At 46.4% G+C, this 14,636-nt stretch overlaps 1 protein-coding gene across 1 annotated transcript in view; it reads left to right on the top strand.

Annotated features, from left to right (window-relative positions):
* NUAK1 (NUAK family kinase 1) overlaps positions 1-14,636 on the top strand; it is a 148,478-nt gene that overhangs the window by 73,769 nt on the left and 60,073 nt on the right. The window contains exon 2 of the mRNA XM_078677967.1: positions 7,230-7,350. Within this exon, the coding sequence (XP_078534093.1) occupies positions 7,230-7,350 (121 nt within the window). The remainder of the gene's footprint in view (positions 1-7,229; positions 7,351-14,636) is intronic.

Raw genomic sequence — 14,636 nt, 5'->3', positions numbered from 1 at the left:
ACATGCCCCATGTCGCTGCGCGCTGTCTGGTGAACCAGTTTAAGAAACGTACAGTTGGCCCACATGTGTGACTGTGGGCAGTGATAGGTTGCTAGTTTGTGAAAAGCAGAATAATATGTGATGCTAAACTCACTTTTTTGGGACTAGTATTGCACGGGCACACATTTATTTACCTCTTGTTGGATTAGCCTTGTTTATTGGCGTAGTTGGGTAAGTGCAGGTGCAGGTGGCCAGGTTCCAGGCTGGGACACTGATCCTGCAAATACAGACCGCTTGCAGCAGTTTCTTAAGGGTTGAGTTGGTACATTTTCGTAAAATGGCTTAGCTTTTGTGAAAATACTCCCATCAGTTACCATCACCGTTTCTTATTCAAACCTAAAACGTTGTCTCTACCCCCAAGTCCAGCAGTGACCCAGTTCACTTGTCTGTGGCACAAACAGTATTTATTGTGATGACTTCTGACATTTGATCACTCTCGGACATAGCACAGAGTTACAATCTAAGAGGCACCTTTTGACTTTCTCCTCTCCAGATTGATCTCTTTAACAAATAATTCCAAATCCAAATCTCCCGCTGAGGGCCCGATTCAGGAACTCATTTATAGGTGTAAAGTTACTTTTATGGGTGAACGTGGTTCCATCTTCTCCTGGTAGATACCACAGAGGGATACCTAGTATTTACTACCGTGTAATTGTGCAGCACGGCTGCATGCAATTACACATTAGTAAACCCCCAGCACTGGCTGGGAAGGGGGAGGCTGAAGGCGTGGCTTGCCTTCAACGTTTGTGATCGCCCTCAGACTTGTCCGCTTGTTGGAATGTACGTCCTCTTCTCTGATTTCTTCTTACTCTAGAAAGTAAAGGGGCTGGTGTAATAACCCTTTCAGGCGGGGAAGGGAACATAATACCTGTAAACCTTGCGGGTGGGAAGGGAAAAAGGAAAAATGCATCCTTTCCTTTGAGAAGAAAAAATAATTCTTGAACACAGCAGCAGTCCGGGGCGACGAAGTGATTACCGTCCTCTGTGCAGCGCAGAGAATCAGTGTTGTGACAGAGGACACCTTAGTGTGAGTCTACTGAAAGACAGATTTATTACAGATAGATAAACACAAGGCCAGGTGTTCAGAGGCTCCACAATGTATCTTCACAGCAGCCTCACCGCTCCAACTGTAACACAGAGCTCCTGGTTTCTAGAGTTTTAAGGGTGACTGTACATGTGCGGTGGAATGGACCAATCTATTATATTGTGAGGATAACTAGACTAGAATATAACACATCTGCACATCGGCTACCACAGTGTGGATAATTAAACATTGTGGTATTATCTGCCTTTACAACAATCCCATGGCTCATACAACACCATACCTGAAAAGCTGCGACCGGCGCAGCTTTCCAGGTACACTATTGCTGAGTTTTGTGAATAAGAGGAAAATATATTCGTCTGCACTTGTGAGCAGTGGCACTTCTACCGTGTACAGATTTAAGATTCCCATGGTCACTTGGGTCCAGGGCTTAATTTGAGCCGGTGGTTTCTGGTGCTCAGTACCAACACTTAATCGCCAACACCGGTGCTATAGTTTCATGAGCATCAGTTAAGGACACACTCATTTTTAGTAGGCACGGGGATATTAAGTAATTTGCCCAGAATTAGAGGATGCTGAGCCGCCGCCGTGACTCACTCTTGGTTCCCCAGCTCTGAAGTCGGCAGCTTTGGCCATTACGCGACACTTTCTTCCCACCAGTTAGTTCTGCTTTAGGCGGCAATAACAGAAGAAATGGGCTGGTGCAAGCTGCCTCCTGACGAAAGCCCCAACACTTTATTTTTTTTACAAAATATCCACAGCTTTACTTGTTTTTACAAAATATCCACTGTTTGGGTCCTATAGATATTTGATATTTGTGGGGTATTTCTAGAGCGCGACGTTCGCTCCGGAGGGAGCATCTTGGCGCTTGGAAACCTATGTGAACCAGTCCAAGAGGATTAGATGGAAGCTTTGGAGTAATCGTCCGGGAGATTAAAGATCCATGTCTTTAGGAGCTTTCGAAAGGGTTTTTCCTGGGTTTGTTGTCTGAGGATTTTGGGCAGTTTGTTCCACGCTTTAGTTGCAAGGAAGCTGAGGGTCTTCTCACCCTTCGTTTTCAGGCTGCATTTAGGTAGAAGGATGAGGTTGTCATTAGTGGAACGAAGGTAACGGCTGGTCACGTAGTGGGGAAAGCGCTTGTTGAGGTATTTAGGGCCTGTTTTGTTGTAGGCACGAAAGGCTGTGATCAGGATTTTAAAGAGAATCCTTTTGTGAAGTGGGAGCCAGTGAAGTGAACGAAGTGCTGCGGAGATAGAGGATCTGCGGGGTAGACCCAGAACAAGACGGGCGGCTGTGTGAAGTACGCTCTGTAGTTTTTGGATGGTGCTCTTTTTGACTCCTGCGAGCAAGCCATTGCAGTAATCCAGTCGCGAGATTATGAGTGCAACTGTCACCGTCTTTCTGGCATCGATGGGGAGAAAGTCAAAGAACTTTCTCAGGGATCTGATTGTTCCAAAGCATTTGCCTGTGACGGTTCTGGCATGCTGATCGAAGGAGAGATCGGAGTCAAAAATAACGCCGAGATTCCTGGCAGACGAAACTGTCTGGGGGGGGGGGCAACGGAATTGTCTGGCCACCATAGTGCTGGACAGAAGGAGATGTTTGTGCCAATCGGGAGGATCTCCGTTTTACTCTAATTGCATTTCAAGTGGTTATTGTCCATCCATCGAAATACTTCAGTCAGGCAGTGTTTGAGGTTAAGTTCCGCTTTGGTAGAAAGTTCGTCCAATGGCACGATGAGTTGTGTGTCATCGGCATACGAGGTGACAGGTATGCCGAATGATTCTATCAGATTGAGGAGGGGAATGAGGTAAACGTTGAAAAGGAGAGGACTGAGGATAGATCCCTGCGGGACACCTGAGGAGACAAGTTTGTCTTTAGAGTGAAATGGGCCTAAAGTGACAGTTTGGGAACGGTCGGAGAGAAAGGACGTAATCCAGGATAGGGCGGAATCAGAGATGCCAATGTCCCTGAGTCTACTGATGAGGATGGTGTGGGAGATGGTATCAAACGCCGCCGTTAGGTCGAGAAGGATTAAGATGGAGTTTTTTCTCTGATCTTGTAGGGTTTTTATAGTGTCGGTCAGTTCAATGAGAGCGGTTTCAGTCGAGTGCTTGGGGCGGAATCCGGATTGTTGGGGATGAAGAAGGTTATTTTCATCCAGATAGCATTTCAGCTCTTTATGGACTAGATGTTCCGTGATTTTTCCCAAAGCCGGGAGTAGCGAAATTGGGCGGAGGTTGGTGAGATCCGTCGGTGGTTTATTTGCCTTCTTCATAAGGGGTTTGACGATTCCTTTTTTCCAACAGGTCGGAACTAAGCCAGAGCTAAGCGAGGAGTTGATTAGGTTGTTAATGGTTGGGTTAACCTCGTCGATTAATTGGTGGAGTATCTTGGGGGGACAAGGATCGGATGGGGCGCCCGATTTGCAGGCCAGGATGGCTTTTTTCGACTCCTCAAGAGTGACAGGGGCGAAGTGACTTAGCGTGCAGCTTTGGGGGACCAGTGGGGGGGGCACTGGGGGAGTGACAGGGAGGGGAAAGTTGATTTGGATTGAGGCAATTTTTTCCTCGAAATAGTCAGAAATTTGATCGCAGAATTTCTGAGAAGGGGGGATTTCAGGCAGGAGTGCCTTAGGATGTGTGAATGATTTAACTATCGCGAACAGCACCTTTTGTTTTTGGCCTGCGTTTTTTTATGGCGTTGACGTAGTAGTTTTTTTTTGCCAGTTTGATTTCTGAAAGGTAGTTTTTTCTTGTTGCGATATAGGAAGTACGATTAGTGGCTTCGTATGTCTTCCGCCATTTTCTTTCTGCCTTTTTACATAGCAGATGCGCATTTGCAAGTTCTGGTGTGAACCAGGGGGCGTTGATTTTGGTTTTGCCCCGGGAGGTACGGGGGCGTGAGGGCGGGATTCTGGATTTGATTTCTTGAGCGATCCAGTTGTGAAAGAGATCAGCGTCGGTATCCACATTGCCGGAGAGGATGGGGTCTTGGGTTTGCATTGAAGGATTAAGAGTGATGTTATCCTGAACCTTTTTCCAATTGATGTGATTGTCGGGGAGGGAAACAGATTTGTCGCGGTTGGGTAGGTTTTCGTTCAAGATGTGAAATGGGATCAGGGAGTGATCAGACCAGATCTGGGGCAAGGGCGTTAGTGTGATCAAGGAGGGGGAATTTGTGCAGACTCCATCAAGGGTATGACCCAGGGAGTGGGTGGGTAAGGTGACGAGTTGTTTAAAATCGAACATATCAAGGGTTTGTACGAAATTGATGGTATGAGTATCTGTTTTCGATTCTAGGTGGAGGTTAAAATCACCAAGGAGGGTGAAGAATGGGTATCTGAGTGAAAGCTGTCCTAAGGAATCGTGCAGTGAGTCGAGGAACTCAGATGCGTTGCCAGGTGGGCGGTAGATAAGTCCGCCTGAGAATGAAGTGTGATCGTTCAATTTGATAGAGAAGCCTAGTCCTTCAGTCTTTTTTAGAGGCTCTAGACTAAAGGTGTGGCAAGGGAAGGTGTCTTTAAGGATGATTGCAACACCTCCGCCTCGGCCCTTGGCTCTATCTTCCCTGAAGAGTGAGTAGCCCAGGGGAAGAGCAATAGCTATGTCAGGGTTGCTATCAGCTGTTAACCATGTCTCAGTTATCATGAGGCAGTCAAGGTCGGACTCCAAGATAAGGTCGTGTATATCTTGGTTGTGCCTGCACATGGAACGCGCGTTGATCAGGCCACCTTTGAAGGAGGGCAGATGGGCCTGAGGTATATTGGCCGCTGGAACAGCTGAGTGAAGCCCAGTGGACCAGTGGCAATGTTTGCAACTGACTGGGCCTGAAAGTGCGGCTGGGTCGAGTATACCTGGACACTGCTTAGTGACCTGTAGTTGAAAGAGGTCGCTAGGTTGGTAGGAGATGTGGGAGGAAGTAAAGGCAGAGTTTCCTGCGCCTGTCGCGGTCTTGTCGCGGACGGGCGCAGACGGGCTTGCCTTAGGCGCGCCTTCGGCGTGCAAACGGCGCTCCCGCTGCGCTCGTCCGCTGCGCGTCCTGTACAGGCACATTTATAGGAGACCACGGGGGGCGTGGCCTCAGAAAGGGGCGGAGTCAGCGTGCACGCCGGTGGTGATGGCGGCGGCAGGCTAGAAGAGCTAGGAAGGGCGCGAAGCAGCTATTACCATCAGCTGTGCGCTAAGGGGAAAATGCGAGCGCTGAGTGAAGTAAGAAGCTTTAGTTTTAAAAGGCAAATGAGCAAATTGTGACACCACACAGAACAATTTTAAAATAAACAAAGTACCTCCAGTTCCCGGCTTCCGCCTCAGGAACTGGGTCAAAGGTTTCTGGTTGTCGCTCGTGGATCAGCGGTTAATATACAATGATCGGGGGCGTGGCCTCAGAAAGGGGCGGAGTCAGCGTGCACGCCGGTGGTGATGGCGGCGGCAGGCTAGAAGAGCTAGGAAGGGCGCGAAGCAGCTATTACCATCAGCTGTGCGCTAAGGGGAAAATGCGAGCGCTGAGTGAAGTAAGAAGCTTTAGTTTTAAAAGGCAAATGAGCAAATTGTGACACCACACAGAACAATTTTAAAATAAACAAAGTACCTCCAGTTCCCGGCTTCCGCCTCAGGAACTGGGTCAAAGGTTTCTGGTTGTCGCTCGTGGATCAGCGGTTAATATACAATGATCGGGGGCGTGGCCTCAGAAAGGGGCGGAGTCAGCGTGCACGCCGGTGGTGATGGCGGCGGCAGGCTAGAAGAGCTAGGAAGGGCGCGAAGCAGCTATTACCATCAGCTGTGCGCTAAGGGGAAAATGCGAGCGCTGAGTGAAGTAAGAAGCTTTAGTTTTAAAAGGCAAATGAGCAAATTGTGACACCACACAGAACAATTTTAAAATAAACAAAGTACCTCCAGTTCCCGGCTTCCGCCTCAGGAACTGGGTCAAAGGTTTCTGGTTGTCACTCGTGGATCAGCGGTTAATATACAATGATCGGGGGCGTGGCCTCAGAAAGGGGCGGAGTCAGCATGCACGCCGGTGGTGATGGCGGCGGCAGGCTAGAAGAGCTAGGAAGGGCGCGAAGCAGCTATTACCATCAGCTGTGCGCTAAGGGGAAAATGCGAGCGCTGAGTGAAGTAAGAAGCTTTAGTTTTAAAAGGCAAATGAGCAAATTGTGACACCACACAGAACAATTTTAAAATAAACAAAGTACCTCCAGTTCCCGGCTTCCGCCTCAGGAACTGGGTCAAAGGTTTCTGGTTGTCGCTCGTGGATCAGCGGTTAATATACAATGATCGGGGGCGTGGCCTCAAAGGGGCGGAGTCAGCGTGCACGCCGGTGGTGATGGCGGCGGCAGGCTAGAAGAGCTAGGAAGGGCGCGAAGCAGCTATTACCATCAGCTGTGCGCTAAGGGGAAAATGCGAGCGCTGAGTGAAGTAAGAAGCTTTAGTTTTAAAAGGCAAATGAGCAAATTGTGACACCACACAGAACAATTTTAAAATAAACAAAGTACCTCCAGTTCCCGGCTTCCGCCTCAGGAACTGGGTCAAAGGTTTCTGGTTGTCGCTCGTGAATCAGCGGTTAATATACAATGATCGGGGGCGTGGCCTCAGAAAGGGGCGGAGTCAGCGTGCACGCCGGTGGTGATGGCGGCGGCAGGCTAGAAGAGCTAGGAAGGGCGCGAAGCAGCTATTACCATCAGCTGTGCGCTAAGGGGAAAATGCGAGCGCTGAGTGAAGTAAGAAGCTTTAGTTTTAAAAGGCAAATGAGCAAATTGTGACACCACACAGAACAATTTTAAAATAAACAAAGTACCTCCAGTTCCCGGCTTCCGCCTCAGGAACTGGGTCAAAGGTTTCTATATATAATAGATGTTATTGTAGAAGAATGCTGTCGCTGTTACTCCGATCTAAGTACGGATGCAGTCATGCTGTAAAAGGTAGCATAGCTTGATGTTTGTTATGCAGCCCTCAAGGAGAAACTTTACCTTATATTGCAGTTCAACTTGTTTGTTGAACATAAAACTCAAGCTGAAGAATATCTAGTCTCCCACCATTGTGCCTAGTGATAGCAGTGACGGGTGATGTTTGTTTGAAGAACTCTACAAAATGATGGTGTTCATTTGTTAATTTCTCAAATTGATGTATAATTTCACAAATTTTTTCAGGTTGCCATAAAATCAATCCGTAAGGACAAAATCAGGGATGAACAAGATATGGTGCACATCAGACGGGAGATTGAGATCATGTCGTCCCTCAGCCATCCCCACATCATCAGTATTTATGAAGGTAGGTGAATACATAGACCTTTCATCCTGTGTTCTTGCTTGATATAAAGATGTGTGGTCTGTGAGCAGCAACAGATATGGGTGGTTATGTATGGTCTTTTGTATTTCATGCAGTTAACTGAATTAATTCAGCTGCATATTCAGGTTGTCTGAGTCAAGTAACCAGAAAACCATTATCTCCCGCACTTGAGGAAACTGTACTGAATGCGCTTCATTTGGCTCACAGTACCGGAGACATCATCACATACAGCATTGTAAGGTAGTAATGTAGTGGGCAAGAGGGTTTCTTGGCCATTCACTAAGTTCACTTTCACCAATCTCGGATACATGCAAAAAAATGCTGTAAGATATCACCAACGGTTGCATGTGGTAGGTGAAATACTGCAAAAAATGTACTTTTTGCTGAATTTTCGGGATTTTGCAAAAATGATATGCATCCTGCTCAAGACTTCCAGGTATTTGCAGGTATGCTTAAGAGAGGTTTCATTTTGCCTGGTATCAGTGCCCCTCCTTGCTCAAAGTGAGCCCGTATCATGAAGGCTTTACTTTACAGGTACTGTTTACATTCCAGCCACTCCGTTAGTGCACATAACACATGTCGAGCGACTTTCCACAACTCTAGTTAAAATTTGAGTTCCCACTCTTCAGGAACTCCTACCTCTATATGTGGTAGTGCTTCTGGGAGCCCTACAGCTCTCTACCATGGAAGAATTCCCACCTGGGGGAGAGGCAGTCAAGGGTGCCCTTCTCAGTGCTGACACCTGGCCATGGTTCAGCCTCCATGGTGCTGCTTTCTACCTCCTAGTCCTGTGTGGCTATATGTAGTCTGATTTCTCCGCTCTTCTCTGTATATAATACATTGAACGACTTTGGTATGAGAAGTATACTGCAGCTGCCATCAGCATCATCCTTATCTCTTTTTATCATGCCTTGCTTGTTTCACAGACCTCTTTCTACTGTACTACGTTTTAAACACATAAGGAAAGAGAGGCACACAACAAATGGCATATAGGATGCAATCAATGAGGAATCACTCCGAGTCTTCAGTGTGGTCAATCTTTCTTTAATGTTTCCACAAGTTGACGAATACAAACAGCCTCAGCCAACGCGTTTCACCCGAAAGGGCTTACTCAGGGCTAAATAATGAACACTTCACTTCAAAGCACCATGGAATGGTATCCAATCTTCAAATTTCCATTAGACGCTACAATTCTCTTTTTCCATTTTTAGACAATGGTCCGTGTTGCGGGAAAAAGAATACTTCAATGAACCAGAATAACTGTTTTCTTGAAAAAGCTCGGGACGCTCGTCACTATACACCAAGCTCAGGTTATCTTCACCTAACAAAAAGAACACGATCCGATTGTTGTGTTGACCGATCCTTAACCTGTAGTATGTATTATGTTTTAGCCTGTATACGAACACTGCCAACTGTTTGCACAGTATTTCTTATACTTCTGGCCGCCTTAAGTGTATCCCCGTCTGCAGCTCTACCTCACTTATGACCGCTTTATCTGCATGACCAGTTGCTGTATATGATGGTCTAGCACAGTCGCACACCCATGAACCAGCTGACCTACTTCACTTTCATGACACTGGCTCTCTGATCCTCCCAGAGCCATGCACAGCTCACACTCAGTCCATATGTGTTAATACACACTCTCTAGACAGCCAGATGCGTTTTAAACTATTGGCAAAGTGGGGAATTGCCCAGGGCCTCCACCTTACAGGGCCCTCCTAAAAAGTAAACTTCCTGTTTTTATAGCTTAGTTTTGTCTATTTCCATATCACAGTCTCTCTCCTCTCTGCCTACCTCTACCTCTGAATAGCTCTCGCTTTGCCAAGTAGCTTTTTAGAGATTTTTGAGGGGCCCTAGAAAGAAATATTTCAACTGTTTATGTGTGAACCCCATTTCTGAATGTTTGGTATCATGTGGGCTTCAATTTGCAGAAAATTGGCAGTAAAATTAAAAACAGGGGGCTCCCTAATATGTCCTGCCCGGGGCCCAAAAATCCTTAAGACAACACTGTAGACAGCGAAGACTTTGTGGCTATACCACAAACTGGCTTTAGACTCCCAACTTCAACTTTAAAGGAGGCGAATTCTGTTTAAGCCTTTCACCCTATGAGACCACACCAGTAAATTGAGCTTTAAAAGCTTTTTAGCAGGGTTTGCCAATGCATAGCATCCGAATGCTGCACAGCAAGGTTAAATACAGTTGGCAAAGCCAGCAGGCCTCAAGCGAGGCCTTTTGGTTTTGCCAATGCTTGTTTTATTTATTATTGTTTGCAGACAGATGCAGTATGCTTAAAAATAAAAACATGTATCAAAAATAAAGTTGTCTTCTCGGGTGAAGACCTCCAGTAGATGAAGTGGACCAGTGGACGAAGAGTGCGGATTGAAGCCCATGTTTGATACATGGGTGCGCTTTTATTATTATTTTTTGAAAGACGTGAGGCTGACGCTGTCTGCAGCCCAGACCAAAACACAGACCACAAGGCGATGGACCCAGCAGTCTCCGCCTCCGACAGCGCCTACGTGGACCTGGAAGGACCGACCAGGCGCTGTCTACTTTATGCGAGGAGGAACTGATAGCTTTGATCTCTTTAATGGTACAAACAAATCTGTGTTCTTCCTAAAACGAGGCTTATGTTTCAGTATCCCTTTGACCCTGCTGGCTCGAAGTGATTAACCTTTGGACATGTCAGCTCTGTGCGTAAAGTTAGAATTTAGTGCTTGGTAAATTCGAGCAGACATGTACATGCCTTCCGGCCCAGCTGCCCCCTTCGTGACCTAATCAGAATGAGTACGCTGTCAGCTCTAACTGGAAGTAGTAAAGCAGAGTTATTGCTCCAGATGCAACACCCTTCTACCCCCGCCCTTCCCCGAGCAAGACAGCAGGACAGTGACTGACAACCCGGAGAGGGCAGCTGGAGTGGGGTCCGTGCTGCAGGGAGTGCAGTCTCCCTCGACAGCACTGAGAGGCCGAAGTTAACTCTGCCAGAACTGTTCCTGCTCATTTCAAGCCGTAAATTTCATCCCAGCAATTGGGCCTTTTTCTGGAAACCCGCAGGACCCAGTGTGGGAAGCCATTAAAAGAGAGGCCATTTAATTCCTGCGGGTTGCCTCGATGCTGAACTCCCGAACATGGCTTAAGGTTTATGTTAAGCAACAAAACTATTCGGCAGTCTTCTTCACACCCTCTAGGTATTCGATTGAATACCACTGCTCTGTTGAGTTTACTTGGTCTACTCTAGCATCTTTTTAGTGCCTATGTTTTACATTGTTAATCCAGTCCAGTCAATGGTGTGTTGTCATTGCCACTCTGATATAATGCAGCAATAATAATATGCATATAGACAATCAAGATGTACTTTAAAAAGCACAGCAAAGGCAGAGAAATGTCTGATAGAACATCCAACAGTCTCACAAAATACTGCTAAAATATGGCCAAATATCACATTATGAAAGGATAAATGGGAAGCTTCCCTCTCGCGGTAGTCAGTCATTGTTTCAATTTAGGAAAGAGCTGAAGAGGCATCTCTTTGGCCACCCCACCCCCTCCTCATAATGCAGTCAATCTACTGCTGCTCCACAACCCAACTACCACCCCAGCCACTTGTTGACTCTCCCTGTGCCATTGTACTGCGCTCTGCTGCTTTTTGGTGTGGTTCTTGCTATGCAGATGCCTCATACACACAAACCGAAAGCACATAACGATCATTGACGTACTTAAAATGCCCCGCCATGTCACCTCCTAGGTTAATTCTGATAAAAGCCCATGCCCAACGTCTTATGTGTGAAGACTGTGTAGACTAGTGTTTCGTTTGTTGTTCTCTCCCTCCAAATAAGTGTTTTACAGCTTGACATCTCGTCTAGATTCACGTGCTGTGCTTTACTCTGCCATCTAGAAAGTGGCTTCCATGGGCTCAGCATTTAAGAACTCTACCCAAGACACTCTGTGTGACTTGTAGACTTCATGCTTCGAGATCACACCCATTCCTCCCTCAGCCACCCAGGCAAGTGATACATGACGGGGGCTTCCAAAGCACCCCATACCTCATCACACCACCTTTACCTGAATGACAAGGCAAGTTGTACATTGTGTCTATTCCTTATCAAGCGTGGAGGGGAACCTCATTCAAAATGGAGTCATCGCTCACTCACAGTAGTCTTGAGTGATAGTGACCCTTTCGCTCTTTGGAGCAACAAACTCAAGAAACCATGAACATAATGTCAAAGAGTGGGACAAAATCAGCTGACCGGGCACGCAACACCTACTTTCCTTCCTGTAGGTCTACATTTTCTTTACAGAAACCTGCGGATAGTTTTCCCTTCTGGTCTGTTCTGAATGTCGAGTCTAAATAGTAGTGGGTTTTGACTTTTTAGTGACCTTGACATTACTTTTTTTTAGACGACACTGCAAATAAGTAACAAATTGAAACGGGTCTTTCCCACATTGAAAACACATTAACTCCATATACTAAATGCAGACACAACAGTCAACAAAAGCATGTCTGTACTATTAATGAAGCTAAATCGGGATTCAGTCAGACAATTTACTTAATTCTGTGGTCAGTTACTATTTCATTGTGCATTGTTGGGATGTCCATGTCTTGCACCTTTTTGTAGTCTTAGTAATAGGTCTACAGCTACAGAACTGATCATGCCTGTTGACACTGCTAGGCTGTGTGATGCTGACTTCAGTGGTCGTTTTGACTACTCGTGTCGGCTGCCGTATTCTTTGTTTTTGATTTAATTGCAACTTTAGTTACTTACCTGGCTGTTCTATTTTTGTGCTCCATGCGGTTGACTACATCCACACTGTTGACCTTGCTTTTTTTCTGCCATTTAAGCAACATTCATTTGCTTTACCTGCTCTCTATATATTGTATTATAATCCTTCTCTTTGGCAATTCTGCAGTAGGCAGTCGCCATTGATTTCTTTTCTGTTTCTTGTGGTGGTGGTATTGCTTTGCGTCTGCTAGCGTTGCCCAGCACCAGATTATTAGTTAACTTTCTGGCACACTTTGCTTTAATGTTCTGTGATCTCCAAAGTGCCATTCCTATTTTGGAAGTGTTATTGGCAAGAAGACTCGCACTCCGAGATGCGTTCATTTAGTCCCCCCGCAAACCTCATGGTCGTTTTCCTCTGGCTACCTCAGAGCTCGTTGCACAGTGCATGCTGGAAGGATTGCTTTTTCAAGTTTTCTCTGTGAAGCGCCATGTGCGTCTCTCACCATCTCACTTGTTGACTGTACCTTTGCCATTGTACTGCTCTCTTCAAGATGCTGTCCAGTTATGCGTCCAGTATCCTTTCCTGTCTAAGGGCCTGATTGCGACTTTGGCGTTCCTGGAGCGGGACGCCGCCCCAGCGCACTGCTCCAGGACTGCCTAAGTCAACTGTCGCCCGCCCATCAGATTACGCGTATTTTTGTGGTTTGGCAGGTGGGCGGCGTGGCGGTCCCCTAGCAGTGCACTTTAAAGGCTCATAAGTGAGCCTTAGAACTGCATCGCCGCAGGACCACCAATGCATTTTCCTTTCTGCATGGCATGTGCAGAGCAGTCCATACCATGCTGGAACAGGGGTGCATGCACACAGAGGTGGGCAACAGGAGGCCCTGTTGGGGCCCTTTGTTTCCCCACTGCCAGCCTTTTCATGGCGGGCTCACCTCCATGAAAGGCTGGGAGTGGGAAACTCGTAATATGCACGGCAGTGCCGGGGTGGCACCACCATGCATATTTCTTCCCAATCCTGACACTCCACCGCCAGGCGGTACGGATCCCTGGCAGTTGCGGCAGTCCCAAAGCGCTCCGACCACCACACCTCAAACTCGTAATCGGGCCCTAAGTGTGTTTGGCAATCCTCATGAGGCATTTATCCAGGTGGCTCATCGTGTAATTAGCACTAAAACAAGAATTATATCAAATGAATTTCAGTTTTCTGTGCCACACCTCTTGGCTTTCTTTGTATTTAGTCATTTTTATGCTTTAAAACAACCGGTTGTCATTGCCTTCTTGTGAGGCAGGCGCTGTGACCGTAGTCTCAGCACCTTTTGTGCTCAGAAAAACCTATTGCAACTACCAACATTGCTTAAAGGCTCGATGCATAGATGCCACACAAGCTGAGGCTCGGTTTCCCCATGCAGTTGAAAAAACACATATGTAAAACCCAAACGCAAAGGGTTGGTTTTTAATGCGTTTTGAATCTGAAAAGAAAAAAACAAAAATGAATGCTCCTTGGTCCAAGACCTCTGCAGCCTTATGTAGGTAAAAAAAAAAAAACTAATGTTATCATTGGGATTTCCTTTAAGCTGTGGCGCCCTGACTGCCTCGTCTGTTGCTTTGGCCGCCCAGGCAAGGCCAGATCTCTGGATTAGATTCTCCTTGGTTTTACCTTATCCTTCCTTCAAGGAGACCGTCACTTTTGATGGTGTGTAAAAGCATTATCTTTCATATTGCGAGTGCACTGATTGGTAATTGGCTGATTTTTTTTTGTTTCGGGAGGGAAGGTTTATCCATCAGTTGCGCCTAAAATGAAATACCAGCTGCCTGGTTCTCTAGAGGGCCTGACCTTTAGTAGCAGAGCACTCAGGAGCCGAGACAGGCCCTTCTGTTCGGTCTGTTAGGAAAGTAAACACAAGACCTCTTGACAGAAAGACAACTAATGGAAGAAATGCCAACATGCTGGAGCTAATTTAAGCTATTACCCTGATAGAGATCAAGTATGAGAGGAATTTAAACCCCTCCAGTGCTAGAGCATGTCCACATCTCTTAAACCAACAGCACCACAGTCGGCATTATGTACAATGAATAGGAGAGCAGAAGGGACAAGAAAAAATGTGAAAAGAGATGAAAAGTTCAGGAAGTGAGTGTTTAAAGAACGAGGAAAGGGAAGCCTGACACATGTTTTTACATATTTCTGTTGCTCATTAAAGCCAAAATATTCGTTAGAAACGAACCCACTTCATTTAGTTGTTCATATTAATAATCCCCGCTGTGTTCTGTGAAAGGTTACGCATTGTTGGCACACACACCTACACAACACCCGCCCACCAGCATTGTCCTCAGTACATCCCCGAAATTCTGTAAGGTTCACTCAGAATCCACCACCCCGCCCCTAATGAATGTTATTTGTGTTTGAGGCTGAGGGAGTTGCTGCTACGGTATGCTTATATTATCCTAATATTAAAGCATACAAACCTTGTCACTAGGATCATGATAAGTGTGCAGCCCTTTATTTTCATCTCTTTGCCTGTTCTTGCGGTTTCATTATTACCACTCTCC

This window comes from Lissotriton helveticus, chromosome 1_1 (genome assembly GCF_964261635.1).
Source record: "Lissotriton helveticus chromosome 1_1, aLisHel1.1, whole genome shotgun sequence".
Taxonomy (NCBI): domain Eukaryota; kingdom Metazoa; phylum Chordata; class Amphibia; order Caudata; family Salamandridae; genus Lissotriton; species Lissotriton helveticus.
The sequence above is the reverse complement of the archived record's forward strand: the minus strand, read 5'-3'. Positions and strand labels throughout refer to the sequence as shown.